Source organism: Strigops habroptila, chromosome 12, assembly GCF_004027225.2.
Source record: "Strigops habroptila isolate Jane chromosome 12, bStrHab1.2.pri, whole genome shotgun sequence".
Lineage (NCBI taxonomy): Eukaryota > Metazoa > Chordata > Aves > Psittaciformes > Psittacidae > Strigops > Strigops habroptila.
Window position 1 is genome coordinate 22,311,324 of NC_044288.2, and position 27,782 is coordinate 22,339,105.

The 27,782-nt window shown below is 57.7% G+C and overlaps 3 protein-coding genes across 3 annotated transcripts; 2 read left to right on the plus strand and 1 right to left on the minus strand.

Moving 5' to 3' along the window:
• Positions 1-7,754: 7,754 nt before the first annotated feature.
• Positions 7,755-9,106, plus strand: MZB1 (marginal zone B and B1 cell specific protein). The gene is made up of 4 exons (XM_030504816.1): positions 7,755-7,944; positions 8,226-8,332; positions 8,453-8,557; positions 8,648-9,106. The coding sequence occupies exons 1-4, from the start codon at positions 7,756-7,758 to the stop codon at positions 8,823-8,825; spliced, it is 579 nt and encodes a 192-aa protein (XP_030360676.1). The 5' UTR covers position 7,755; the 3' UTR covers positions 8,826-9,106.
• Positions 9,107-9,138: 32 nt separating this feature from the next.
• Positions 9,139-13,471, plus strand: SLC23A1 (solute carrier family 23 member 1). Its single transcript, XM_030504817.1, is given in 16 exon segments — positions 9,139-9,176; positions 9,178-9,301; positions 9,783-9,854; positions 10,023-10,124; positions 10,213-10,370; positions 10,444-10,532; positions 10,616-10,683; positions 10,754-10,935; positions 11,038-11,158; positions 11,263-11,419; positions 11,564-11,711; positions 11,829-11,934; positions 12,009-12,138; positions 12,338-12,481; positions 12,609-12,704; positions 12,809-13,471. Coding segments are annotated over 16 exon segments (1,971 nt in total). The 5' UTR covers positions 9,139-9,150; the 3' UTR covers positions 13,057-13,471.
• Positions 13,472-15,288: 1,817 nt separating this feature from the next.
• On the minus strand, positions 15,289-24,465 carry PAIP2 (poly(A) binding protein interacting protein 2). The gene is made up of 4 exons (XM_030504946.1): positions 24,295-24,465; positions 20,139-20,298; positions 17,627-17,806; positions 15,289-16,392 (listed from the first exon to the last, which is right to left on the minus strand). Exons 2-4 carry the CDS (start codon positions 20,274-20,276, stop codon positions 16,327-16,329), a joined length of 384 nt encoding a protein of 127 aa, XP_030360806.1. The 5' UTR covers positions 20,277-20,298; positions 24,295-24,465; the 3' UTR covers positions 15,289-16,326.
• Between the last annotated feature and the right edge of the window lie 3,317 nt (positions 24,466-27,782).

Sequence of the window (27,782 nt, forward strand, 5' to 3'; positions counted from 1 at the left end):
AGCATCACGCTGGCTTAAACATAAATCGGTGTTTAATTGTTGTTCTGTAACGTGTTTGTGCCTCACAGGCTGCTCCCACACCCCACACCCCTCCTCCTTGAGCTGCTCTGGGGCGAGTTTACAGCCTTTCGACCTAAAGTGAGTGTGTTCTGGTCGGTGGGAGAACCGCTGCCATCTCCACCATGCCCTCCTCCCTCTTTCCTGCTTCGAAATCCCGACCCACACCGCACTGGGGGGGATGAACCCCATGAGCAGGCGCTGCAGCCTCCTGCTCTGTGCGTTGCTGAGCCAGGGCTGCCCAGCCGGTTCCCTCCCTGCTCCACCACCACACCCAGACAGGTTGTTCTGGCAGCCTTGGGGATGTTGGAAGAAACCTGCCAAGCCAGCAGCCTGTGCTGCAACTGGCCGTGCTTTTTTCCCTATGGAGCAGGGGTGTCCGGGGCCATCCCGTCACCGGCAGCGCTGGGAGCGGGTGCTGGGGAAGCGGATGAAGGGCTGAGCCTCCGGTGGTACTTTCCAGCCACCCTCGCAGCCTCCGGTTTGTCACAGCTGTTGACACCATTTCAGATCTGACTGGACTCTGGGTGTCGGAGTGAAAGATGCAGCAGCAACAGGGATTGTGCTGGGAAAGAGGCAGAGGAAGGTTTAAAACTGCTTCTTTACATGAGTTGTTGCCCTAAATCTGCCTCACACAGGACAGCAGGAGCTGTAGGCAGAGGTACGAGGCCCTTTCCCCATGTGCCCAGGGAGAGCTGCAGGGATCGTCCCACTGGGTTGATGGTTTTACCTTACCCAGAGCTTCACCAGCTCCCACAGCCCGTGTCCCCTTGTGCCTGCTCACCCCAGCAGTGGCACCCCAGATGTACCAACTGGACCGACCTCCCTTTCCCACCAAGTACCAGTGGCACTGGGAAGCTGGGCATGACCCTTGGCAGAGCAGAGGGAATGAAACAGCATCTCTGGGATCTGGACCAAGGGGTCAGCTCGGCCCGAGGGGACCTTCATCCCCTCTGGTTGTACACCCAAATCCAGCAGCAGGTGGGATGTGTGCTCGTCCCCGCGGTGCTCCCAGCTCTGCCTCATGGGGCTGGAGCCAGCAGTGACTCAGCAGGCGCCTGCCGGGCTGCCACGAGCCGTGCTGGAGCAGGAGCTGGACTCTGGGATGCTCCAAGCACCCCCTTGCATCCAGAGCGGGATGCAGCACGCAAGCAGCAGCCCAAGGTGCTGGGGTGCACTGAGCCATGCAGCAGTGCGGGGAGCTCCTCTGCTGGCAGCCACATCCCACCGGCTCCCTGCAGAGCGGGCTGTAGGGATTTGGGGATTTGAAATCACACACACGCTTGCACGAGGCCACTGCGATGGCGAGTGCTGCCCACAGGCAGGTCTCCTCCCCTCCCCATGGGCCCAAATGCCACCTGCGAGCACGGCCCTGCTCAGCAGCAAAGGGTTAAGCGCCAGACCAGCTACCAGGGCAGCTTTCCTCCTTGCCAAGATTTAAATTTAGTCCCTGCATGAACCCAGAGGACAAGGGCATCGGGTTGCTCCGGGTCTGGCAGCACTGGGGAGCACCTGCTGCTGCTGCTGTGCGGTGAAAATCCCCCTCCAAAGCCAGGACCAAGCTCCGGCAGCGGCGGTGGGGCCAGCACACCGCAGGGACCCTCGTGCCACGCCGGGCATCCAGCAGCTTGCTTTGGGTCTCCCCAAACAGGCCAATCCTACCTGTGCATCCTTCGGCTCTTGTGAGTCCCAGAGGTGCTCGGTGCCTGCTTTGACATGAAGCCTTGAGTTGGCTCCTGGCTGCTTGTGACTAGTTATGGGGGAGCTGCTGCTTGGGGCAGGGTGGGTTTTGGGGGAAGCCCCCAGGATGGGAACACTGCAGTGAGGCAGGCAGAGGCATGGGAAAGGAGCTGTGGCGGGGATGGAGCAGCAGCCTGGGGCTGTGGCTGTGCCCTGCTGGGGATGGGACATGCCCGGAGGGGTCTGTGGGTACCCCAGCTCCCACTGCAGCGCAGGGCACCCACCCGGGTACCGCTGAGGGGTGTGGGGTGCTCTGACACCTCACCTGCGGGTTTGGGGAGCAGCGGCGCGGGGTGCGGGGCAGGGCATGGTGCTGGCAGCCCCCCGGCAGTCCCCTAAGGCCGGGGGTGGCGGTGGCATCCCGGCAATGCGCTTGGCATCGCCCGGCCGGGGCTGGCGCTCGCAGATGTCCATGTGATCAAGGGGCTGCTCAGCGCTGCGCCGGCTCCCGCCGCCGTGAGGGCGAGACAGCCAGAAGGTCGAGCCGGCGGCCCCGGCAGAGCGGCCCCAGCACCCGGGAGAGCCCCCCGGCACCGGCTGGCGCCCCTCGGGGTCAACCCTGCCATGATGCCCCGCGGGAAGAGGGAGCCGGTGCTGCTGTCCCACGCCGAGCTGCCCGGCACCGATGGCGAGGGTGCCCACAGCGGCGGGGACGGCCGGCGCTCCATGTTGGAGGAGGAGGGCCAGCTCCCCGGCCTCCCCCGCGACGACCTCGCCAAGAGCATGTCGGGCTCCTCCGTGTCCTCCTACCACTCTGCCCTGTGCTCCGAGGGGACAGAGACCTTCAAGGACTGCCTGGAGTTCCTGGACGAGGAGGGGGGGACCCCCCCCCCGGGCTGCCCCCAGCGTCCCCCCGCCGCCCGGCCCCCTCGCACGCCCGCGGCAGGCTCAGCTGTCCATCGCGGCTAAGAATAGCCCAGCGCCGGGGCAGGGCGGCAGGATGGGTCCCCTCGGTGGGGACCGGCAGCCTGCCACCACCACCACCACCACCACCACCAGCAGCAGCGGGGAGCTGGCTCTGCCCGGGGGGATGCTCGGCGAGGCGCCCAGCGATTCGGATGAGGTGGACGGCGAGGTGCGGGCACTCACGGCCAGGGCTTTCCGGAGCATCTCGGGCCCCCCCGGCGCCCGACTCGACATGTGCAGCTCCCACACCTCCTCCAGCCTCTCCAACTCACTGTCGGAGGACGGCGGGCGGCCGCGGCGGTGGCCGGTGGCTGGCGGTGAGCCCCGGGAACCCCACACACATGGCAGGGTGTGCTGGCCCTTCCCCGCCGGCGTGGACGGGGAGCTGCTAGGCTTGCTGGGGAAGGAGCAGTTTGAGTGCGTGGATGTAGAGCTGGAGAGCGGAGAGGCCAGGAAGGGCCATGGCAAGAAGAGGACTGTCCCCAAGCGGCAGATCCTGCTGAAGAGGAAGGAGAGGAAGGAAACAGGTTTTGTCCCCCGGGGGGATGCCCCAGCCCCCCAGCCCGTGCCCCCTGCCAGGAAGGAGCCCCCCAGCAAGGGCAGAGCCATCGGTGAGGACTTCAGGCTCAACTACAAGCAGTTCATGAAGACAGCTTCCCTGGATGCCAACACCAACAAGACCAGGGCGGCCTCTTGCCTGGTGAAGAACGTCCTCGCCAAGAAAATGCAGTACGAGCAGAGGATCAGGATGGAGCAGAAGGGGCTGCGGGGCAGCTCGACCTCCTCGGGGCCATCCTCCGCCGGCACCGACCTGCTGGGTGACGGTCTGGAGGGCAAGTCCAGTTCCTTATCCCGCTCCGACTGCAGCTTCTCAGCCGAGGACCTGCGGGGTGGCGGGATGCCGGTGGCTGCTGTGGTCGTGGGGAACGTCACCACCACCCACCCCACCAAGGGAGTGGTGCTGAGCGAGGCCACGAGGGAGAATGTCTGCAAGCTGAAGACGACCTTCAATGAGCTCAACGAGAGGATCAAGTACCACGAGGTGATGGAGGGCCACTGGCTGCCCGGCACCGCCGAGGAGCCACCGCCGGAGAGGATCCGCTACCGGCAAGCACGTGCCTTGTTCGAAGCCCAGCCTGGGGTCGGGAAGGTGCTGGATGTCGCCCCGAGGTTTGGGAGAGCGCCGAAGCCGTGGCCCAGCTTGAGGCAGCGAGCCATCTGCCCCGGCCACCCCCAGCCCCTGCCCAGCGAGCCGGACAGCCTCCCTGCCGTGCCACCGCGCCGCACCTTCACCTCCCGGGCGCAGGACGTGCGGCTGGTGCCACAGAACCGACACGAGGAGAAGCCACCGGCGGCGCCTCGCCAGCTCCCCAGCCCCCCGGCACGGCGGTCCCCGCCGCCCCTCCCCCCGAAGCCGGAGGAGAAGGGGAAGGGGCGCATCCCGCAGCCCCGCGACGTGCGCAAGCTGGTGAAGAGTAGCTACAGCCTCTGCTTCGGGACCGCGGGCGCATCCCGCCGCACCTCGGCACCGGCCAGCAGCGCGGAGCCAGCGCCGGCCGCCCCGCTGGTGATCCACTGCAGCTCGGTGTGCCGCCGGGAGCCAGCGCCGCAGCCGGGGCGCCAGGAGGTGCCGGCAGAGCCAGCCCCGGTGTGTGCCCAGGGCAGCCGCTCCTCGCCCCCCCGGCGCTCCCCCGTGCACATCACCAGGGTCCAGGCCACACGACGGGGTTCGGCTGCCGCGGACGGGCCGCCGGCGTCCCTCCCGCGCCGGGAGCGCAGCGAGCTCAGGGTCCCGCCGCGGGCAGCGACGGCCGAGGGGGTGCCCCACATGGAGACCCACCTCCACGTCCTGGTGGGCCCGCGGTCCCGGGAAGGGTTCCCGGCTCAGAGCAGCGCGGTGCTGCGGACAGAGAAGACCGTCGTCCTCCCACCGCCGCCGCCGAGCCCCACGGAGGGACACGGTGGCCCTGGAGGGCTCTCCTGCAGCGGTGACCCCCACGCCGGACCGGTGGCTGGTAGCACCGCGCACCCACAGCCGGGGGAGCCGGCAGCAAGAAGCGCGCCAGAGCCGCCTGCAAGCAAGCAGGGGCAGCAGCAGCCCCAGGGCCAGCTCGGGTCGGTGGGGAGCGGCGGCTCCTCCGGTGGCTCCGGCTCCGCCGCCCCGTTCCGAGGTGTCGAGGGCGGTGAGGGTGCCTCTGCCCGGCTGCCGGAGCGGAGGGAGCCCTGGGAGCGCGCACCGGCGTGGCCGGCAGCCACCGAGCCTGCCCCTGCTGCTGCCCCGGCGGAGAACTCCAACTACCTGGCAATTCCTGAGAAAGCCCCCAAACCTGCTCCGGTGCCAAAGCTGCCCTCGGTCCCCAGCCCGGCCAGCGCGTCCTTTGGGACCCCTGCAGTGCCCAGCCCGGCCAGCGCGTCCTTTGGGACCCCTGCAGTGCCCAACCCACACAGTGCACCCTTTGGGACCCCTGCAGTGCCTAACCCAACCAGTGCACCCTTTGGGACCTCCTTGGTCGCCAGCCTGGCCACTGCACCCTTTGGGACCCCTGCAGTCCCCAGCCTGGCCAATGCACCCTTCGGGACCTCTGCAGTCCCCAACCCAACCAGTGCACCCTTTGGGACCCCCTTGGTCCCCAACCCTGCCAGTGCACCCTTTGGGGCCCCTTTGGTCTCCAAGCCAGCCAGCACATCTTTTGGGACCACCATGGTCCCCAGCATGACCAACTTGTCCTTTGGCTACCCATCAGCCTCCAGCTTGGCCAGCACATCATTTGGGACTCCCTTGGTTTCCAACCCCACCAAGTCTTTTGGGACCTCCTTGAGCCCCTACCCAGCGAATGCATCCTTTGGGACCCCCTTGGTCCCCAATGTGTGTGGTGCATCATTTGGGACCCCTTTGGTCCCTAATCCATCAAGCGTATCCTTTGGAACCCCCTTGGTCCCCAGTCCATCCAGCACATCCTTTGGGACCCCCTTGGTCCCTAACTCAGCCAATGCATCTTTTGGGACCCTCTTGGTCCCTAACTCAGCCAATGCATTCTTTGGCACCCCCTTGGTCCCCAGTCGATCCAGCACATCCTTTGGGACCCCCCTGGTCCCTAACTCAGCCAATGCATCTCTTGGGACCCCCTTGGTCCCCAGTCAATCCAGCACACCCTTTGGGACTCCCTTGGATTCCAACCCAGCCAGCTCATCCTTTGGGTCCCCCTTGGGCACCAACCCAGTCCCCACTTCCCTCGGGAACCCGCCAGTCTCCAGCATGGCCAGCTCATTCTTTGGATCCCCGTTGGTCCCTAACCCACCCAGTGCTCCACCAGGGGCCGGTGTGTGTCCCGTGCCCAGTGGGGAAGTGCCCTGGAGCAAACCCAGCCCCGAGCCCCCCCTGCCCCAGCCCCCCGAGGTCCTGGTGGCTGCAGAGCACCCAGTGCCCTCAGCCCAGCCACAGCCTCACCTCGAGGATGCTCCCCACTTGCTGAGGAGGACTGATGGCGCCTCACCGAGCAGTAAGAGCACGCCAAGCTCCACCAAGCCCTTTGCTCCCCATCTGCCCACACACCGGAGGATGCTCGTGGATCCCGACAATGGGAAATGCTACTACATGGAGCCCCCGCGGCAGCCCCAGCTGAAAACACTCTACGACCCCGAGACCGGGCAGTACCTGGAGGTGCTCGTCCCACCGGTGGCATCGCACACTGGGCTCTACCAAGCTCCTTTCAACCCCCTGGTCATGCCCGCAGGGGTCTATGGCTCACCCTATGTGCCCTACAGCGGCTTCCAGGGGCTCCCCGCACCCCCGGCACCCTCTGCCCCATCCCCAGTGCACCCTGACCCACCGGCTGCTGACAACCCCAGCTTCTCTGGGACCTTCAGCTCTGCTCCCAAGGGCGAGGGGCCGCCCGCTGCCGGGGGTCCCGACTGCGGGTACCTGGAGAGCCTGTACTACATCCCCACGGGGATGCGGGCCAGCCCTGGCCCCGGCCAGCCCCCTGCCCGCACCAGCCCTTCCGGGCCCGAGCCGGGACCACTGCTCCGGATGTGATGGTCCTCGATGGACCTGAATGGCCGGGCTTCAACCCCGAAGTCAGCATCACCCCCAGCATGGGAGAGGCCTGCTGCCCACAACTGAGCTGCTGAGGAGCTGAGCAGGAACAGGCACCGGTTGGACCTCAATGGACCACACGGGAATGGGGAGGAAAAGCATTTCCCAATGTGAGCACGTGGTAGCCCCGGGGGGGGCTGGCTAAGGGACCAGATGCACGGCCCCCGCTTTCCCCGTGCTGCCGGTCCTGTCCCAAGGGAGACCCGGGCTGCTCAGCACAGGGGGACGATGGCCACGGCTGCAGCACGGACACCCTGGAACAGCAGTGAAGAGACACCATTAAACCCTGCATCTTCATCCTGTGTTCGTGTAGTCTGTAAAGGGGGGGCAGGGGCTCCCACAGGCACTTTGGAGGGCTGAAGGACTCAGACGCTGCAGTCCATCCATGTCCATCTGTCCCAGAGCGTCCAAGGGGAGCAGGTGGGGGTTCTGTGGTCATCAGTAAGCCCTGAACCCAGCCCTTGAACCCCAAACCCCAACTTTGAACCTCAAACCTCGGATCTGAGCCCCCAGCCCTGAACCCCAAACTCCAGTGCTGAAGCTTAGTCCTGAACCCTGAATCTCATCCCTGAGACCCAGCCCTGACCCCCAAACATCATCCCTGATCCACAAGCCTCAGTCGTGACCGCCCCAGTCCTGAAGCCAAACCCCATCCGTGACCCCTAAACCCCATCCTTGACCCCCAAGCCCCATCCTTAAGCCCCAGCCCATCCCCATCCCAGGTAGGTCCACACCATCCCAGTGAGGATTTGTGTCCAGGAGGAGGGCTCGGGCGCTCCAGGACTGCATCGCACCAAACCCCTCCCAGAGAGGGGTCCAGGACTCCCCATGCACCCCGCCCCGACACCCCGGGGACGGCCACGTCAGCCGGATGCAGGTGCCTCGGCTGCGCATCAGTGCCCGGGGGGTTATATGGGCCCCGCGCCACCCCCCCGCACCATCAGCACTGCAGCAGGATGCGGCCGGCGCTGGTGTGGCTGATTCTGAGCCTGCTGACCGTGACAGGAGCCGAGGGGATGTGCAGGGACCCCCCCGCGACCCCGGCCCGCTCCATCCCCGCACCGCGGCTCAGCGCCGAGGAGCAGCTCTCGCCCCACATGCCCGAGTCCCTGCGCTGCGATGCCTGCCACGCCATCGCCTTCCAGGTGGGGACCGGGGACACGGGGTCCCAGCATCGGCAGTGAGAGACCTCCCGGCTGGGGAGGTGCTGCTGGCTCCCCTGCGGATGGCTTCCCCCTGCCCGCACCCCAAAACAGCCCTTCGGGGACAGTGAGCTCCCTTGCTCATGGACCCACCATCCCCATGCAAAAGTGCTTCCGCTGCTGAGGCCTCAAGGAAGAGCATACAGAGCCCCTGCCCGCTGGAGAACAGGGTCATGGCGAGGCTGCCGCCCTCACTAGGCCATTTCTGCCCTTTTTCACCCCAGATTGAGGAGCAGCTGAGCAGGGCGGAGGGGAAGGTGGGCAAGAAGGTGCTGAGTGAGTCTGACTACATGGAGGTGCTGGAGAGGAGCTGCTCGCAGGGCTGGGAGAGGTGAGAAGGGTGTCCTGGGACGGGGTATCCCGGGATGGGGGTATCCCTGGGGATGGGGTGTCCCTGAGGATGGGGTGTCCCTCGGGCTGGGGTTTCACCACCCCCTGCCTCTCCCTGCAGCTACGGGGTGCAGGAGCTGGATGGGGAGAAGCGGCTGGCAGGGCCAGGGCTGCCAGTGCAGGAGCCCATGAGTGTGATGGTGACGGGGGGCCCCTGGCCGGGCAGGTAAGTGTGGGGGCTGTTGGCAGTGCCGGGCACCATCCCCTCCCCGCCATGGCGGGGAGTGCAGCGTGACCCACACATGGCTCCTCGCAGGCTGTCCAAGATGTGCCTCAGCGCCGTGGGGGAGCGGGGCGAGGCGCAGGTCTACGGGGCGCACCAGCGGGGCCCGGCCGCGCTGCGGGAGCTGCTGTGCCACGGCGACAAGGGGCCCTGCGCTGGCGGCAAGGCCGGGGGGCCAGCCCCCCACAAAGCACTGCAGAACGAGCTGTAGCCCTGCTGCAGTTAATGCTTAATGCCCCGGCGACCTTCGGAACCGACTTCGTCCCCAGCGGCAGCCGCCGCACGCCGGGAGGTGGGAGCTTCCCATCACCGTGTGTCACCCATCATCAGAGTCGCCGCGTCCCTCCTGCCCGGCGCTGCCGGAGTGATGCTGCCAACACCCAGTGTCCAGGCCCCCGCCCCGAGCGGGGCACTGCTCCGAGCTCTAATGTTTGACCAGCGCGGTGCCGAGCGCCAGTGGTGCCAGCCCTAATTAAAGGAGTTAATAGCTGATCCGTCCCCAAGGCAGCACTCCCTGGTTTCACAACCTGCAACCAATGGTCGCCTTCCAGCCTGCCACCCCGTGCCACGGCCCGGCTGGTGACTAAAGTCCTTCCCATGGCCATAAAACCCCGTGCAGTGACATCGCCGCCGGGGCCGCATCGCTGGAGGATGGGGACACACTCGGCAGACCTGGCTCAGCCCCAGGTGAATGCAGACTCTGACACCATCCCCATCCCCATCCCCATCCCTGTCCTCTCCATGGCTGTATCCCGGGCAGCAGGGAGGGAGGTGGGTGACTGGGGTGACTGGGGTGACTGGAGCCCCCAGTGGTGGCCAGCTCAGGGCTGTGATGCCCAGTGAAAGGCAAAGGATGGGGTGAGCTTGGGGGCTGTGGTGAAGCTTGGGACCAAGGGGACACGTGGGGATGCTGCAGCTGGGACTGGCTGTGCCACCCTTGCTGGCACCCACAGCGAGGTCCAGGCACCCCAGGGGCAGCAGGGACCCCGCTTCACCCTCCCCTGGGGACAAACCATCACGCAGGGACCGGTGGGTTTGGAGCCCAGGCCCCTCTCTGAGGTCGGAGCCGCCGCTGTGCAGAGCCATGGCCCTCGTGTCCCCAGGGCAGAGCCACATTCCCAGGGACACCCGGGACAACACTGACTCAGCTCCTTGCCCTCACTGCCAGAATGGGAACCTGGCTCTCACCCCCACCGGCCCCCTATGTCCCCCCGGGAAGGAGCTGCCTGCGGCGGGCAGGGTGAGTACTGGGGCACCCCCGGCCCCTCCTGCGACACACCATCGGATGGACACCAGCCAGCGGGACCCCTCCTCATCCCTGAGGGCGCAGGGGGTCCCTGTGCCACCGCTGGGGACACTGTGGGGTCCCTATGGCGAGCTGGGGCTGAGCCGTGTCCCCACACGCCAGGACCACAGGGAGGGCGCCAGGCCCCCCCGGCTGGAGGTGGACATGCTCTACAAGATTGAGGACGTGCCCCCCTGGTACCTCTGCATCCTGCTCGGCTTCCAGGTACAGCCTGGAAGGGGATGGCCCCCATGGGCAGAGCCTGAGCCCCTTCTCCCACCCCAGCCCCACTGAGCCCCCCCTTGCCCCCCAGCACTACCTGACCTGCTTCAGCGGCACCATCGCTGTCCCCTTCCTGCTGGCCGAGAGCCTGTGCGTGGGTAAGGACCAGCTCACCGTCAGCTACCTCATTGGCACCATCTTCACCTGCGTCGGCATCACCACCCTCATCCAGACCACCGTGGGCATCAGGTAGAGCTGCGGCACCGGAGGGACCCGCTGCCGCTCTGCCGGCCATGGGCACAGCACCCCCTGTCCCCCCCAGGCTGCCCCTCTTCCAGGCGAGTGCATTGGCCTTCCTCGTCCCTGCCAAGTCCATCCTGGCCCTGGAGAAGTGGCGCTGCCCCTCTGAAGGTGAGGGCAGAGGGGAGCAGGGGGGGTCCAGCCGCTCCCCCCCCCCCCCAACCAGGGACCACCTCATCCCCCTCCATCCCCAGAGCAGATCTACGGCAACTGGGTGCTGCCGCTCAACACGTCCCACATCTGGCAGCCCCGCATGCGAGAGGTACGTCCCACCCCACTCCTGGGGACCCCAAGTGCCCTGCAGCACACTGACCCCTGTGCCCTCCCTGCAGATCCAGGGAGGCATCGTGGTGTCCAGCCTGGTGGAGGTGGCCATCGGGCTGCTGGGGCTGCCCGGGGCGCTGCTCAGCTACATCGGGCCACTGACCGTCACTCCCACCGTGTCCCTCATCGGGCTCTCCGTGTTCCAGGCGGCCAGTGAGCGGGCCGGCTCCCACTGGGGCATCGCAGCGCTGTACGGCACAGGGACAGGGGGACAAGGGGGTCAGGGTGTCCCTTGTGGAGCCAGGAGGATACCGGGGGTACAAGGAGCCTCCTTTGTGTCTCTTCCCCCCAGGACCATCTTCCTGATCATCCTGTTTGCGCAGTACCTGCGGCACATCACCATCCGCCTGCCCGGCTACCGGCGTGGCAGGGGCTTCGTGCTGCTCCGCGTCCAGATCTTCAAGATGTTCCCGGTAGGGACTGGCCGGGAGCTGCCGGGTCCTGGAGCATCCCCCAAATCCCCCCTATTTCTACACACGGGCGATGCAGGGGCTGTGCCCGGTCCGTGCCTCTGCAGATCATCATGGCCATCGTGGTGGTGTGGCTGCTCTGCTACGTGCTGACCCGCACCGGCGTCTTCCCCAGCGAGCCCGAGGCGTACGGATACAAGGCCAGGACGGATGCCCGGGGGGAGATCCTGTCCGCGGCACCCTGGTTTCGGGTGCCCTACCCCTGTGAGTGCCTGGCAGGTGCAGGTCCCCTCAATACCCCTTTGCCCTGGGGGATGCAGGGATCTGGCGCAGCATCATTTGGGCTGGGGAGCACTGGGGGGGCCGGGTCCCTCTGTTGGGACCCTGCATCGTGCTCTGCCCTGGCAGGCCAGTGGGGTCTGCCCACAGTGACCTCGGCAGCGGTGCTGGGCATGTTCAGCGCCACGCTGGCGGGCATCATCGAGTCCATTGGGGACTACTACTCCTGTGCCCGGCTGGCAGGAGCCCCCGCGCCCCCTGTGCACGCCATCAACAGGTACAGCAGCTGCCCCCCGCCCCGGCACCCTGCTCATGCCATAGATCCCTGTGGGGACCAGGCAGGGATGCTGTGGGAGAGCAGCGATGGGAACCAGCCCGTTCACGTCGTTCCCAGGGGCATTTTCACTGAAGGCATCTCCTGCATCATCGCGGGGCTGCTGGGGACCGGCAACGGCTCCACCTCCTCCAGCCCCAACATCGGCGTCCTGGGCATCACAAAGGTACTGGTGCCTGGGCCGGGTCCCGCTCAGCCGGGGGGCACGGGCGCCATCACCCGCTGCCCGTGTCCGTGCAGGTGGGGAGCAGGAGGGTGATCCAGTACGGGGCCGGGATCATGATCCTGCTGGGGACCATCGGGAAGTTCACGGCGCTCTTCGCCTCCCTGCCTGACCCCGTCCTCGGCGGGATGTTCTGCACCTTGTTCGGTAACCTCGCCGCAGCCACCCCTCAAACCCGGAGCGCTGTTACCGGCAGCCCTGGGCCCTTTCCCTGCAGATTCAGGGGCAAGCCCAGGGGATGCAGGGTGGGCTTCGAGCTTTTGGGCCGCACACCCTGATGCCCGGCTCCCGGCCGGCTGCAGCAGCCCTGTGGGCACCTCCAACACAGCCGTGTCCCCGCTGGCAGGCATGATCACGGCCATCGGCCTCTCCAACCTGCAGTTCGTTGATATGAACTCCTCCCGCAACCTCTTCGTGCTGGGCTTCGCCATGTTCTTTGGGCTGACGCTGCCGAACTACCTGGATTCCCACCCCAAGGCCATTAACACGGGTACCCGCTGGCCCCGGAGAGCCCCAGTGTTGGGTGTTTAGGGAGACAGAAGGGCAGATCCTGTGGATTAATTAGGTGAATCCGGCTTATCGCAGCACAGCCCGGCTCAGTCCCCGCGCTCTCACAGGTGTCCCCGAGCTGGACCAGATCCTGACGGTGCTGCTGACAACAGAGATGTTCGTCGGGGGGCTCATCGCCTTCATCCTGGACAACACCATCCCTGGTAATGAAAGCGCACGGGGCCACGGGGAGGAACTGGGGAGGCTGGTTTAGAGCTGCACGAGGGCTCGCAGGGCGAGGGGGTCTGAGCCATGCCGGCTGCCGCAGGGACGCCGGAGGAGCGAGGGCTGGTGCAGTGGAAGGCGGGCGTGCACTCGGACAGCACATCCAGCGCCAGCCTCAGGAGCTACGACTTCCCCTTCGGGATGGACGCGGTGCGGAGCAGCCGGTGGCTCAGGCGGGTGCCCATCTGCCCTGGCTTCACCGGGTTCAAGGCGCGGGCGAGGGGCAGCGGCGCAGCGAACACAGACACGCAGGATACAGCAGATGGGGTCTCGCTGTGCACCAAGGTGTGAGCGAGGGGAGGGCTCGTGCCCCAGCGCCGGAGAAGCCGAGCCGAGCTCCTACGGGTGCTGCCGGGGCACCAAATCCAAGGCTTCTGGTGCTCATCTGCAACGCAGGATTAGGGAAACTCAAAGCTGCCCTTTAGGGACAGCTCAAGCTCCCGGGTGCTGGCCTGGGGACCACAGCCCCTGTGTCACTGCTCCACCAAGCTTTGGCTGGGGGGGACACGTTCAGTGCTTGCTGAAGCTTGTCAGACACCATCACAGCCAGCCAGAGCCCCCAGAGCCCCCCAGTTGCCATGCTGTGTCCTTGGCTTTGGCAGGGCCACCCGGTGGCTGGCGCGGGCTCTGTGTGGGGTGCAGCACCCACATCAGTGTAAGACGCTGAGTTTAAGATCATGCAATAAAAGCAATAAAATAAGATTCAGTCCCAGTTGTCTTTGCTGCTTCCTGCACCGTTCCCTACACCCTTCTTGTGCTGCACAGGATTCAGCAGCAGCTTTCCATCCTCCGGCCTGGGCCGTCCCAGCACGGGGACACGCTGGGTTTCACCCAGCCCAAGCAGCCCCATGGTCAGGGGGATTCTGCCCCAGCCGTGGTGCAGTGGGAGGGTGGTTCAGCACAAGCCATGAGGGAACAGAACAAGGACAGTTTGATAAGTGAAAAGGGGTAAAATACCCCCCCAAACCCCCAAGTGATGCAAACACAACCGCTCACACCTCCCACAAGCACAGCAACGCCCTGGGCCAGGGAAGAGCCGCCCCTCTCCTGCTGCTGGCCCAGTGCTGCTGCTGAGCTTGATGTTACACGGTGCGCAGCACCTCTCTGGGCAGCTCTGTCCTCTCCCAGCCTCTTGCTGGGGCTGAAGCAGGAGAAAGAGAAAGCCCCAGCCCTGTTCAACGACAGCCAAAACCACCACCCTGCAATCAGCTCCGGGTTAGTCACAAACCCCAAACACAGGCAGGCAGTCTGCAAAGTTCACCTCTCTGATAAACCTCCTGGTGTTACAGTTTGCTGAGATACAGCAGGGAAAACACAGCCCTGGAATTGTGCTTGTCCATTTCACAAGGAGCTGGCTCCTGCAGCAGCATTCGGGTGCCAATCACCCCCAGCCAACCGCACCCAGCCGAACCCTGGGCAGGAGGCTCCTGCCAAGCCAGCGCTGCAGCGTGCAGGGGTTCGCTGCTCACACTCCTACTCCAGCTAAAAATAAGCCAGCACATGGCTGCGTGCTGCTTCCTGACCTTCTGTCTTTAGATGTGTGAGTATGAACTGCCTCCAAGCTGGTGGAAACACCAGAAAAGGTTTGTTGCCTCTCTAAGGCCAGATCTCAAGTTAGGAAAGGAGAAAGTACTGCTCAGTAAGGAGCCAGGGTAACTGTGATGGACATTCTGAAGAGCAACAGCAAAACAAGAGTTAGTCTGGCTGAGTTCCTCTAAGAAGGGGTGGACAAGAAAGCTGGAGAGGGCCTTTGGACAAGGGCCTGTAGGGACAGGCCAAGGGGAATGGCTTTAACCTGCCAGAGGGGAGATTGAGATGAGCTCTGAGGCAGAAGCTCTTCCCTGTGAGGGTGCTGAGGCGCTGGCACAGACTTTTCCCAGAGAAGCTGTGGCTGCCCCATCCCTGGCAGTGTTCAAGGCCAGGTTGGACACAGGGGCTTGGAGCAACCTGCTCTAGTGGAAGGTGTCCCTGCCCGTGGCAGGGGGCTGGAACTGGGTGAGCTTTAAGCTCCCTTCAACCCAAACCAGGCTGGGATTCTATGAAGACCAACACAGCGATGTGGGTAACCCCTGCGTAACAGCTTCATCTCACTCTTCCCATCCTGATGATTTCTGAAGTGTTTCCTTTTGGTTTAATTAGAGCTTAAAGACAAAATAAAAGGCATTAAGAGCAAGGCTGGGCAGAGTTATGGAGCAAGTGGGGCTCAGCTCACCCACAGCCCCCCAGTTTACAGAACGAGAGCACCCCAGCTCCAGCAGCCTCCACTCCAAGACCCCCTTTATAGGGCGCTGCCCGCCGTCAGCAAGGGCTGCCCGTGCTGCCAGCAGCGCTGGGGCTGCACTGGGATTAGCAGCAGTGAGAAGGAAGGGAAATCTGCCCAGGCAGGCAGGAGGGAAGAGTCCAAGCTCACAGGAGTATCCTGGGCTCTCACCTTACCAGCAGCCCTAAGGGAGCTGTATCCACAGCACGCGCTCCCTTGCCCCTGCACGCTGCCAGCAGCGCATTCACGAGACAGCCACCACGTCGGTTCTACTCTTATTTATTTTTTTAAATATTTTTGAAAAAATATAATTTTTTTACAATATTTTCAACTTAAACACTATTCACACTGAACACGTATGGCAGCTTAACCTACCCCAGTATGAAGTTTAAGAAGCCAAAACTGTTCTAGCTTTATTAAAAGAAAAACGAAAACGAAACAAAAGAAGTCGTTGTGCTGTAGACTATCGTGTAGTGATGATTAAACAAAGCAAGGGCAAAGCACCACTCAAATCACTAATGCTTAGGGTTGTCTCGGTTAAATCCAGCTCTAATAAAGTCGTATGCTAAAAGTTACATAGGCAGTGCTATGTATTTATCTGGGTTCTTGGGAGAAATTGTGATGAAACTCACATCTCCTTGAACATAATCGGGAAGTCGGAGCGTTTCTAACATGATCACGTACTGCGAAGCGCAGGGATTCCTCCTTCCAGCCCCTCGGGTGTTAGTTCAGTAGCTGAGATCTACGACTCTGCACAGGTCTGTAAGGTTTCTGTTACAGCTCATGCTGCTGAAAAGGAGCATGAGGGGGTTTTTAAGGGGAAAAATTCACATTAGTAACAATATTTCCAAGGAAAGTTAGCCTGTTTGCATAACAATCGGATCTCCTTGCTTGCTTTTTTACCCCGAAGTTAAGGCATTATCAGGTGCAAGCTAGCACCAGTTAACACATCTCGAGTTAAACACAGACCATCCATGGCAAATTCCAAGTCCTGGTTTAGAAAGACAGAGTCTGCAGGTGGTTTTATAAACGTGGTACTTTGTCTCAACTTGACTGGTGCCTCTTACCTCACTGCCTCCTTCCAGAGAGCCAGGGCCCAATTATGTTTCCATTAAACTTTTGACAGATTTACTTAATAACAGTCTCAGCACTTTTATTGAGCATGCAAGACTAACAAAACTTTGGCAATGCATAAGTGTAACACAGTGACAAGAAGAGAGAGCTTTTACAATTAAATCTTCTAATACTGGCTTCACAGTGTGGAAATTGTGCTACATCCACCAAGAGAGGGCCCAGTCTACTCAAATATTTAAGTACTTCACCCCAGGAACAAACTCCTTTGCGTTTGGATTCAGATTACTCTTGACCTAAGGGAGGGAAAAACAGAAGTCTAGTTGAATCATTCTTTTCATCTTCCCTGTTCAAGCTGACAGCATTAGGAACAGTTTATGGGTTTAGGGTAACAGTCAGGCACGTGATGGGGGTTTTGCATCTATCAAGAGTCTCTCTGATCACTCGAAGAGCACACTCCTCTGCGCTAGTACCCGAATTATCCACCCTTCCTTAGCACCACCTGGGTGTTCCAGTCAGATGAGGGCTCAGGGAATGAGAAACAAGCAAACCACAGGCATGCATCAAACGCAGCTACTTGGCTTAATGCTGAAAAAGCTTTTTCTGAAGCCAAGCTGTCAAAACGTGCCATGAGGTTTTTAGATCTTGCTTATTTAAGCAAGAGGAGACTTGTTCCAGGAACTTCAGCCATTTCTGGGAATTTAATGTATATGAGCACTGTATTGATTTTCTACATTGCCGTGCCTGTGACTACCCTGCCCTGCTACTTGGCGAGCTGCTGCTCTGCAATGTCCTGCAGTTATAGGTGGGCAGCATCTTCAAACCGAGTTCTTTATCATGAGGAAATGGAGGGTTAGGCTTTTGTGTTCTAAAACTGCTGCCTGCAGCTGCTTAAGCTTGGAGAGGTAGGAAATTGTATCCGAATTTCACAGCAGTTTTGTGACCTGACAGTGTTTTTTGTACTCTGTACCAGCAACTTCATATTATGTCAGGGAAAATAGGTACACGCTGCCCCTTCCTTTCAGTTAAGCCAGGACAACAGTCACACAGTAAGAAAGAGGGAAATAATCACAGTGAGGCTGCCTTCCCCTTAGAATTTCTACAAAGGGATCTGCTATGGTTTGCCCAATCCAAACCAGACCTCAGAACACAGCTCGTTCCCACCCCACACATAAGTGGTGACAGATGCTCAATTAAACCTTTGCAGTCTTGTCACCAAATGGCACTTCAGAGTTCGGGCTTCACACACTGCCTTTTTTAACACACTGTATACCCAAACCCGCTTGAATTTATGCCACGGGCTAGGAAAGGCCCCATGTGGTTATGAAGAAAACCACTGAATAGGTCACGCCACTTGGGGGAACATCCCTTGCCCAACTGTTCCACATTTCCCCCTCCAGCAGAGCCAGGCAGTTGTAGAGTCTCTGGCTCATGTGTAACGGGTTTCGCCCTGCCATTATCACCAATAAAAATCAGCCTTAGCCAAAGAGAGATGTCAAGCTTGAGAAATAGGATGAGAAACCAATTTACCACCAGATCCTCCAGTGATGAGCTGTCACTGATAACAAGGTCATTGAACTGGTCCTGGATTTGATCCATTGTTTGTGGGAGATCACGAGCTGGAATAAACCATTCATGCTCCTCCTCTTCTTCCAGCATCTCCTGGAAGCAGCGCTCAATGAATTCTTCTTCCCACAACTCCTCTTCGATCTACACAATGAGAAGAAACTGCTTCATCAACAAGCTTCTCAAGAGCTTGGGTCTTCATTCCAAGGTTTGTGCACCTAGCTGGCTTGCTCTCTAGCTATGCACCAGGACTTGCAGCACACCACCATGCTCGTGCTGCAGGGAGGCAAGCAGCTTTGGGGTTTTAACGTAGGGAAGTGCTTTGTCCCAGGAATTGGGCTGCAGCTAAAGGGAATGGCAGGAGAACACCCCAGCTGTTTCATTGGCAGCTTGTTACAAGCTCAAGAAGGAGGAAAATGTTGGTTCCAAGTAAAAATTTCAGATGTACCACCTAGCCTGCACTCAACTCACTGCGAGTATGAGGAAGGGAACAGGGACAACGCATGCAGCCAGGCACACTCCCTAGGGAAGTGTCCTCCAAGACTCTTGGGGAAAAAATAACCACTGCCTGTCCCTTGGCATGGGGAATAAGCAGCATTTCCTTGGCTTCAGGTTAGGTGTTCAGCCAACACAGTTCTCCTAAGGAACTCTGCGTGATCTTCATGGTTGTTAAGAATGCTGACCTGCTGTGCTCTAAGCAGGGCAAATCAACTGATGCAGAACTGCCACATGTTGCAAAGATTAAAGGAAAGTTTTCCTTGGTTGTTCAGTAAACAAGCTTTGGAGGGAGTTCATCCCAACAAGTTTTCCATGTCCTGCATTGCAGTACTTAAGCAGGGAAATAGAAGCTGGTGTGAATGACTTGCCAGGCATAAGAGAGTGGAAAAATTATTCAGGACATATTTAAAAGCTCACCCAATGGAAGCTCAAACAAGTTTTCCTATCTATCCTTCACTCTGAAATTAAATACATACTCGACCCTGAAGTGGAAATTCAGTTATGTAAAACAAAACCAAAAAATGAAAGCCAGAGTTGAGGGCTGCTGCAATACGTAGGTCCCCTGTGCCTGGGGCAAACACACTCATCAGCTCACTTGGTGCTCAAGATGCACAGCTTTGGGGAACAGGGACTCATCACCACATGCTCTAAGCCACTGTCCACACAATTCAAACCCTGCACGAAGCTCTGACTTTGTGGTTTCCCCAGCAGAGCACTCCAGAGGACAGGAGTCTCCCATCAATCCTCCCTGGGGCACTGTGGCCATCCTGCACTGGGCAGGAGGCAGTGGCAGGCACGCAGCTGTGTGCCAGTGTTACAGCAGGGGTTGCCTGGCACCGGGGTCTTTGTTACATGGTTGTGCACCTATGGGTGCCTCCAGCAGCAGTTCCAGAGGTGCTAAATAACATTTAGTTCCCCAAATGCCTTGAAATGAAGACTGCCTGTTTATATTTTCCAGCTCGAGTTTAACTTGTTCAGGTTCCCCCAGAGAACTGTGCCTACTGCTGCACAACTAGGCTGCCACGTGGTGTTTGCCTGCCTGAATACAACCAGCTTCCCCCGTGCTCCCACCTTTCCTCTTCTCTGTTTACTCATGGCACAAGGCTCAGCTGCTTCCCCAAGAACTACACATCCCCTATGCCAACCACAGGACAGTCCCCGGGAGGAAACAGCCACCCAATGGGGACCAGCACTGAGAGCATCCTGCCTCTGTATGCACGAGAGAATTTACATCTTGTGAGCAACCTGAGTTCCAGACTAGCTTTGTGCCCTGCTGGCTCCCTAAAGAGAGAGCAGCAGACATCCTATTGCAGCCACTCAGCCTTCAGCACAGCCACACTGTGCTGAGAAAGTAGCTATGTGAGTACAAAGATCAGGTTTTGATTGTGAAGGGGGCTGTGGGAAGAGGCTGTTCCTCTTCCACAGGAGGGAAACTGTGTCCAGATGCAAGGTGAGAGATGAAGTTTAAGGCTTCCTTCCAACCTGATTGCAAAGGCCAGCTCTAAGACACTTCAGTATTAAGCAATGACCAGGACTATCACCCAACAGCTACGTCCACTGACTCCCTTTGGAACAGCAGCCCTGTGACGAGGCAGGGAGGCACTGGGATGTATCCAGTTCAGAACTACAGCATGCCTGCACATGTAAAACCTCTGCAGGCCAGCAGCCTACCTAGAGCCGTCCCTTCCAAAGTGCCAATAAACTCTGCCAACGTTGTTTCCCTCCCTCCTGCAGCAGCAGGGAATTACTCGATGCATACCTCTCATATTTTCCACCAAGATTACAAAAACCTCATATTTATTGCCAGATGAACTGAGATCAGCCTGTTCCCCAGGGTTCTTCAGCAAGCCCATTTAAAAACTCCCATCTCTGAAGGACTGCCAGTCTTGGACCCTGGTTGCTAAGCCACAGCATCTCTCCCTTCAGCTAGAGAATGGTAAAGCCTATCACAAGACATTTAGAGAAGGAAATTACTTGCCTGCCTGTTGAATTCCTCTTCATTCTCCATCCACATGTACTCCGCAAAGGGATTGTCATCTTCATGAGAATGACCATTTATGATCACATCTTCGCTGATGATGCTCGGGCTGGTACTGCTGCGACTCGGATCTTTCATGGCTGCGTCTTTGATTCAACGTCTGTAATTAAGAAACGCAGCAATTAAAGAGGTGCAGATTCACTCATTACCCTGCTCTGCACAAGGGAAGGCTGTGCACGGATGTGAAGGCTCTGGGTAGCACCGTTGTGGCTGCAGCAGAGCTCTGCTTGCTGCAACAGGAGCATCAGAAATGCCGTTGCCATTGTATGCAGAGTGATTAATTAATTTCCCCAAATTAAAGCTCATCAAATCAGCAAATGCCAAGCACCGAGGCCAATTAAAAGGGACAGGAAAGAGCAGAAAGCATGCGTGCTTGCCAGTAGGAATGTATTTAAGGCAACATCGAAGAAATAAAAAGGAAAACTTGCTTTCCAAAACACTTTCAAAGCTCCTACCCAAGTGCCAACAAACTCCACTGGAGACGAACTGTGCCCAGCGCCTGTACTGGTTCAGAGGTGGGGGGCAGCACGTGAGGGGAATTCCCAAGGATACCCCATGCTAGGGGAAACTCAGCGTGGCTTTTAGCCCACCCAAATACTGTGACAGGATGTTCCACCGCCTGGGAAGCTTCAGGTAAAGCCCACACCACAATGCAGGGGAAGTCAGTGCGTGCTCCCCTCTGCTCCCCCTGCATTCGCAGGGGTTGAGTCATGCCTGGAGAGCGCTCAACACTTGTGTGTGCCGCTGCTACGCGATACGGCAGCGGCCCGGGCTCCAGGAATGAAGGTACAGTTGGCAAGCGTGGCTTGTTCCACCTAACCCCAGTCGAAAGCAGGACAAAACCTAAATTTGGGCTGAACCCTCGCCACAAGGAGGGTGCTGCAGCCTTTCTGTCCGGCTGAGCACAGAGACCAGAGCCTGCTCCTCACAGCCCAGCTCCTAACTGAAACCCTCATTTCGTGAGGTAAGGCTGCTGCTCTTCCTGCACCATGCTCAGCTACAGGTATCAATACTGGAACAGCTGAGTAGTTTTAGACACTAATCCTGGCAGTGTTATTCTTTTAAACGTTATACAAAGCAGGTATGAGGCAATGAGTTAAAAAAAAAAACCCCAAAATCAGACTTGAATATTCTTCTAGTGCTAAAAATTTGCAATGGAGTGATGCAGCAGGGAGTGAAAACAGGTTTATTTTAGTCTCCAATCAACGTTTTAGCTCGTTGTCTGCATATAAAAAAATTATTTGGGGAAGAAGGTATCAAAATACAGCCTCCACTATAACTAGAGGACAAGGGCTTATCGCAGAGAAGCTCCTATTTTGTCTTTGCATTTCATTTGCTCCTATTATCTATGAAATTAATGCAAGTTTTGGTTCAAAATGTCTTCTTGATAATCCCAGGTCAAAACTCTGTCACATCCAAGCGATCAATTAAGAAAAGGACAAAGATAAAGGGACTTGCCTGGCGTGTTCTATTGAAGGTTTTTAAATCAAAGGCAAACCCAAGTACGGAAGTCACAGCAGCTCCCTTAGGAAGTACAACAAATGAGACCAGAACCCGGCTATTCTAGTGAGAGAAAACACGTTCTTTTTGATGTTCTTTCAAAACAAACTTGCAAAGGCTGACTGGCAGCATCTAACATAAAACAGGAAAAGACACTGCACTTAACACCCTAATTCAAGCTTGAAATTGTTTTAAGCAACTTCAGCTGCTCACAAGCGAACAAACAGGCTGGACCAGAAGAAATAAAAGATCTCAGAGTCTAAAAAGCCTGATTTCTTCATTTTTTAAGTGACAAAGTCAGTGTTTTCACTTGCGGAGTGAATCTTTATAGTAATGTTCCACCAGGCTTTGTGCACGCCAATGATTCACACTACAGGTGAACAACAGCACGAGCAGTGTAAGGCACTCAGGCCACGCTGCAGGCAACTTCTGTTCAAAGCTGACTGCACCCAGGCAAGTCCATAAGGGTAAAAATAACAAATAATACAAAGAAATAACAACCTACTTGGTTGTGTAAAAGCTTGAAAGGTTCATTTATTGAATCATGGGCTGGTTTTCCAATTTCTTAAGTGTTCCCATAGAACACAAGCTCTTTGCTTTAGGAGGGAGGGGAAGCTCAGTGTTCCACGTTTGGACTGAAACAACTTTTTCCATTACTGCCCAAGGACGATGGGGATGATTATCTTCAAGAAAGATCCAGGGCTCAAGCTGAGTATCGGAAGTTTATCTGATGAAGCCTTAAGTCTGCTAATGTTTTCCCACAGGAAAACAAGTCAACAAAACACTTCTCCTGTGTGAAGAGTTCAGGAAGCCCCAGGCCAGTCCCCTACTCAGAGCACTCCTTGTCATTCATTTTCTGCAAGTTGTAATACCACAAATAGAAAGAAAGAAAACTAGATCTCCCTATTTCACCCTTTCCAAATACAAACCAGCTGGCTTGCTGTGCTCATTTGCAAGGACGGGATTAGTCTCATTTCACTAGTATCAGATACAGGCTTTTTAGTCATGAGCTACAGGCAATTCTGAGGAGGAGACATCACCACCAGCTTTGGTCTTGCAAAAAGACACAATCTAAGGCAGCTGCTGCAGAAAACGAGCCACAGCGACAGGCTGCACTATGTTGTGAATAAAAATAAGACATTTTCCATCTGGGAGTAGGTGGAAAGCAGAGGATCTCAAAGCTCCTTACACTGGAACAGGAAATAGAACATTATCAGTGCTAAGGAACAGCAACTACAGGGAATTTTGCCACAGTGATGTGATCTGATATCCAGCCCCGAATTATTCTGGGGTTTTGGGGGGGAGTGGGGGTGATGCAGGAAGAACAGTGTAAGTGGATAAAACCCAGGATCTTTATCTTAGGAGTGAAGTCAGATATCAGCTATCCTGTAACAACAGGATTTTCAGGTATCCCCCAATTGTTTTCTGTAGGAGATATGGAACTCGTTAGTCCAGAGCATCATTAAGGTCCATTAATTTACCCATTTCGCTGAATTTTGCTGCATTAATAGCAATGAAGAGCCCTACACCAACCATCATCAAAATTCAAAGCTTTGTGAATGAAGATTCTGCATTTAAACCCTCATCACGAAAGAAGATTATCCACTACCTACTTCGGAAAACAAGGTCAAGGGGCCTAATTCCATAAGGCAAAACCCGGGTCCTCACCCCTGGCAACAAAAACAGCGGGGAAAAAATGAAGCTCTTTGCTTCGAGCACCCAAACACAACACAGAGAGGGAGCAGAACACCCGGATCTTCGCAGAGCTGAAGCAAAGGTGTTTTAGCAGCCAGGGAACACTTTGAACTCCTGCCGAAGACGGTGGTATGTGTTTATTAACCAGCAATTGCTCTGGCGAGGCAGCAGCGCCAAGATTCTTGCTATCTAATTAGATTAGCAAATGGCAGTTATCAAGTAAACAGACTACGCTCCGCATAATAAATAGATTTCTTAATCAACTTCGCGACGGTGCCAGTGGTATCGGATACAAACGCTCTGGAGCGTCGCACCGGGGGTTACCGGCGAACAGCCGCCTCGCTCGGCAGCGCCGAGGCGCACAAAGGAGCCGAGAGCAGAGCCCTCGCCGAGGCGAGCGGGGCGGACAGGGCTGCGCCCCGCGGGGGGAAGCACAGCCCGGGCCCTTCCCGGTGCCGAGGTCTCCGGCAGCGCGGAGCCGCTTCGCTGCGGCGGGCCCCGGGCTCCGCCGCTCCCGTCGCGGCCACGGAGGCGGAGCGGGCTCTGCCCCTCCCGCGGCGCCGAGCACCGCGGAACCCCCCGCTCCTACCCCGCCTCAGCTCCCGGGCGCCCCGCGCTCCCCCCCCCCCCGCCCGCTTTGTTCGCCCGCTGGGGCCGCCCCCGCGGCGGGGCTCGGTCCCGGCAGGCCCCGCGCCGCCCCCCGCAGGACCCGGATGGAGCCGCAGACAATGAAGACGCGGCCGGGGCGGCCCCGCCGCGCAGGCCCCGCCGCCGCGGGGGAACGGGGGCAGGGGGGGTGCACCCGGCGCCGCCTCAGGGGAGGGGCGGCTCCCCCAGGCACCCCCCCCACCCCTCCCCGCGGGGGCAGCGGCGGCGGCCCGTGCTGCGCGCCCCGGCTCACCTGCGCGCAGAGGAAGGCCGCGGTGCGCCCGCCGCTCCGAGCTGCTCCCCCGCCGCCGCCGCTGCCCCCGGCTCCGCTCCGCGCCCGCCGCCCCGCTCGCTCCCAGCGCCGCAACCCGCCGGACGTGAGCTCACTTCCGCTACCTGCGTGACCTCACAGACACCGCCCCTCTCCCCGGAAGCGGCGCAGGAGGGGATGCCGGGAGTTGTAGTCCGGCCCGGCCGCCATTTCGCGCGGCGGCGCGGGGCGCGCCGGGAAGCGCAGTCCCGCGGGCAGCGAGAGCCTCCATCTTGTGGCGCCGGGCGCGCCGCGGAGAGCGCGTCCGCAGACCCGGCCGGGGACCCGCCCCGATCCCCCGGGCACTGCCGCGGGCAGCGCTGCCACAGCGGGAAACCTACCCCGCCGGGCACTGCCCTCCCTCGGGGCTCCCGCAGGGGCCGGCAGCGAGCCCTGGGGCTCCACTGAGGGAAAGGCAGTTGAATACCTTGTGAGAAACACGCCCCTTCACAAAACAAATGTTTCCGCACTCCTCTCATGCGCTTTTAACAGTCTATAGTGGGAAACGGGACATAATGAACGCGCTTTGCTGGGACCAGACTTAAACCCCGGTTACAAAATGGGCTGAAAGAACAATCTTTCTTCTCTCTGTGAAATACACAAGAATGATTTGTGTCAACAATTTAAGAATCCTTGCAAACATTGTACTTTATGTAACTATTGTACTATGTGTGGAGAACACTGGGAATCATGTTTGTGTAATTTTGATGGGGGGGTAAAAGAAGCAGAAGAATAGGAATTGCATTGTTTAAACTGCTAAATTGCTTAAATATTAGAGGGGTTAAGGAAGGGTTGGGCAAACAGGGGGGCACATCCTGCTGTGAAACAGTGTGAAACTTAAGTGCCCATATAACGAGTGGAAATATACAGGGCTGAGGGGAGTTCTGCAACGCTGCCACATCTGCAGCTGGAGATTAAGCCCCAGCAGCAAGTAGAAGAGACACGTTGACGTAAGAGTAAAGAAGATAACAAGATTGGCTGAACCCCAAAAGAACCAAGCCCTGGACCAAGGAGTATAAAAGATCGGACCTCAGAAACCCCGGTGTGCGTCGTTGCGGAGCGGAGAGTCCCCGGCGCACCCAGCGCTGCTTGCTTATTGCCTCTCGATGTTAATCAATTGTAATAAAATAAGTAAACCAAACTCTGGCTGAGACTGAATAATTATAACAAATTGGTGACCCCGACATGATCTCTATGGCTGTTTGGGACTGCAGCTCTTACAAGGGGCACCCCCACAAATTGTGGCTCGGGAGCTGTAGTCCTGGGCAGTCTCGCGAGACCAACGAACAGAGAGGCAATAACCAAGGAATTTGGGCTCCCTGAAAACTGCAGTATAAAATTACCTGTCATTCTTGTGCATGAAGGCCCGGATGAGAACAGAGGACTGTAAGTATCGTTTGGTCGGGTGGGAAGGCCGGTGTGTGTGTGTATGTAAGACGCAACAAAGTTGTGGGTTTTCCTCTCACTGCAGTTTCAATAAACGAAACTGAACAGTTGAAGAGACGGAGTGTATGGTGAGACATGGAGCAAGTATTCTGAATCTGTGAAACACGGGTCGGGATACCAGGCTCTGTGAAGTGAGTGCGGACCTCTTCTAAGCGCGTTTCCAATCTCCTGCGAAGGACTTGGCCGCTGAAGGAGGGAAGTGATAGTGGTCGATTGAGAGGAAGCACACCAGGCAGAAAATGGGTCAGAGAAAGAGCCGTAGCTCTAACCCAGGGAAGGGTCCACGGAGAGGCCCCCGGAATAAGGCAGGGAGCGAGTTGCCAGGCATACCCCCAGACAGTCCACTGGGGTTAATGCTTAAGTACTGGGGCTCTTGGCCATCCCAGGAAGGGAAAAGTAAAGAAAAGATGGTCCATTACTGTATGGAAATATGGACTAAGGAAGAGATTCGACCTGATCATTTATATTGGCCAGTATTTGGGTCTTTTGATGATTGGATTTGTCAGGCTTTAAATTTATATGTGAATGGCAAAGAACCTTTAATCAGGAGGAAAGTGATTATGCGGCATTATGGAAAGGATCATCTGTAACAGTCTCGTCGTTTCCTTTAAAAGAAAGGAAAAAGGGGAACAAAAGTAATCCAACATGGGAACCGTTAGATAATTTACCCCCTGTACCACCTCCTTATCAGGAACAGGACTTGGAGAATGATCAAAGAGGTATTTACCCCCAGATACCACCCGATCCGGCCCCGTCAGCTCCCCCATCTTCCCCTACTTCTAGTCGTACTAGAAGTAAAGTAAAAATGAATCAAAATAAAAACGCACAAGAGGAAATAGAGGAGAGGGTAATTCTAGCACCTCTCCGAGAGGTTCCCATAGGAGGAAATATAGGAGGGATTGGATTTGTGGCAGTACCCCTAAATACAAACGATGTAAGATCTTTTAAGAAGGAGATGGGTTGGTTATTAGACGACCCTTTGGGGGTTTCGGAACGATTAGATCAGTTCTTAGGTCCTAATATTTATACCTGGGAGGAGATGCAGTCGATATGGGGAATATTGTTCACTTCCGAAGAAAGATCTATGATTAGGCAAGCCGGAATGCGAAATTGGGAAAGAAGACATCAACAAGGTCCTCCTGGAGAGCAAAAGTGGCCAAATCAGAATCCTAACTGGAATAATCAAAATGGCCATGATAGACAAAACATGACAGATTTAAGAGAAATTATTATACAAGGAATTAGGGAGGCAGTTCCAAGGGGACAGAATATTAATAAAGCCTTCAGTGAACATCAGGAAAAAGATGAGTCCCCTACTGATTGGTTAGAAAGATTAAAAAAAAATGATGCAATTACATTCTGGAGTGGATCCGGCTTCTCCAGTAGGAGAAGCCCTTTTAAAAACGCAGTTTGTGGCAAGATCTTGGGGAGACATTAGGAAAAAGCTGGAAAAATTAGATGATTGGCAAGATCGGGGGCTGCAGGAATTGTTAAGAGAAGTCCAGAAAGTTTATGTACGGAGAGACGAGGAAAAACAAAAAGCCAAGGCAAAAATATTTGTGGCAGCAGTACGAGAAACTCAGAAACAAGAAAACCCTCGGCTGAGACCAAAAGTCTCTGGACCGGGGTATCGGGAAAGAAAACAAATAGAACAAAGGGAAAGGATTAGGAATGCCTCCGGGGAAATACCAGAGTGCTGTTATTGTGGGAAAAAGGGACACCTCAAAAGAAATTGCAGAAAGCGAATTCAGGATGAGAAGATGTTCAAGGATGAGGAATAGGGGTGTCCGGGGCTATACATCCTGGGGATGAGAACAACGTCGGAGCCCTTGATAAATTTAAAATTAGGACCCCAGGGAGAAGAAACCACGTTTCTGATAGATACCGGAGCCGAAAGATCTACGGTCAGGCACATCCCTCCGGGGTGTCAGATAAGTAAGGATACTATGTTGGTAGTAGGGGCAAAAGGAGAGCCTTTTAGAGTA

Coding starts and splice junctions, on each gene's coding strand:
- MZB1 (XM_030504816.1), top strand. CDS start 7,756: ATGCGGCCGGCGCTGGTGTGGCTGATTCTGAGCCTGCTGACCGTGACA. Junction 7,945..8,225: donor GCCACGCCATCGCCTTCCAG/GTGGGGACCGGG, acceptor TTTTCACCCCAG/ATTGAGGAGCAGCTGAGCAG. Junction 8,558..8,647: donor GGGGGCCCCTGGCCGGGCAG/GTAAGTGTGGGG, acceptor GGCTCCTCGCAG/GCTGTCCAAGATGTGCCTCA.
- PAIP2 (XM_030504946.1), bottom strand. CDS start 20,276: ATGAAAGATCCGAGTCGCAGCAGTACCAGCCCGAGCATCATCAGCGAA. Junction 17,807..20,138: donor AAGAGGAATTCAACAGGCAG/GCAAGTAATTTC, acceptor CTCATTGTGTAG/ATCGAAGAGGAGTTGTGGGA. Junction 16,393..17,626: donor CATCACTGGAGGATCTGGTG/GTAAATTGGTTT, acceptor TCCCTCCCTTAG/GTCAAGAGTAATCTGAATCC.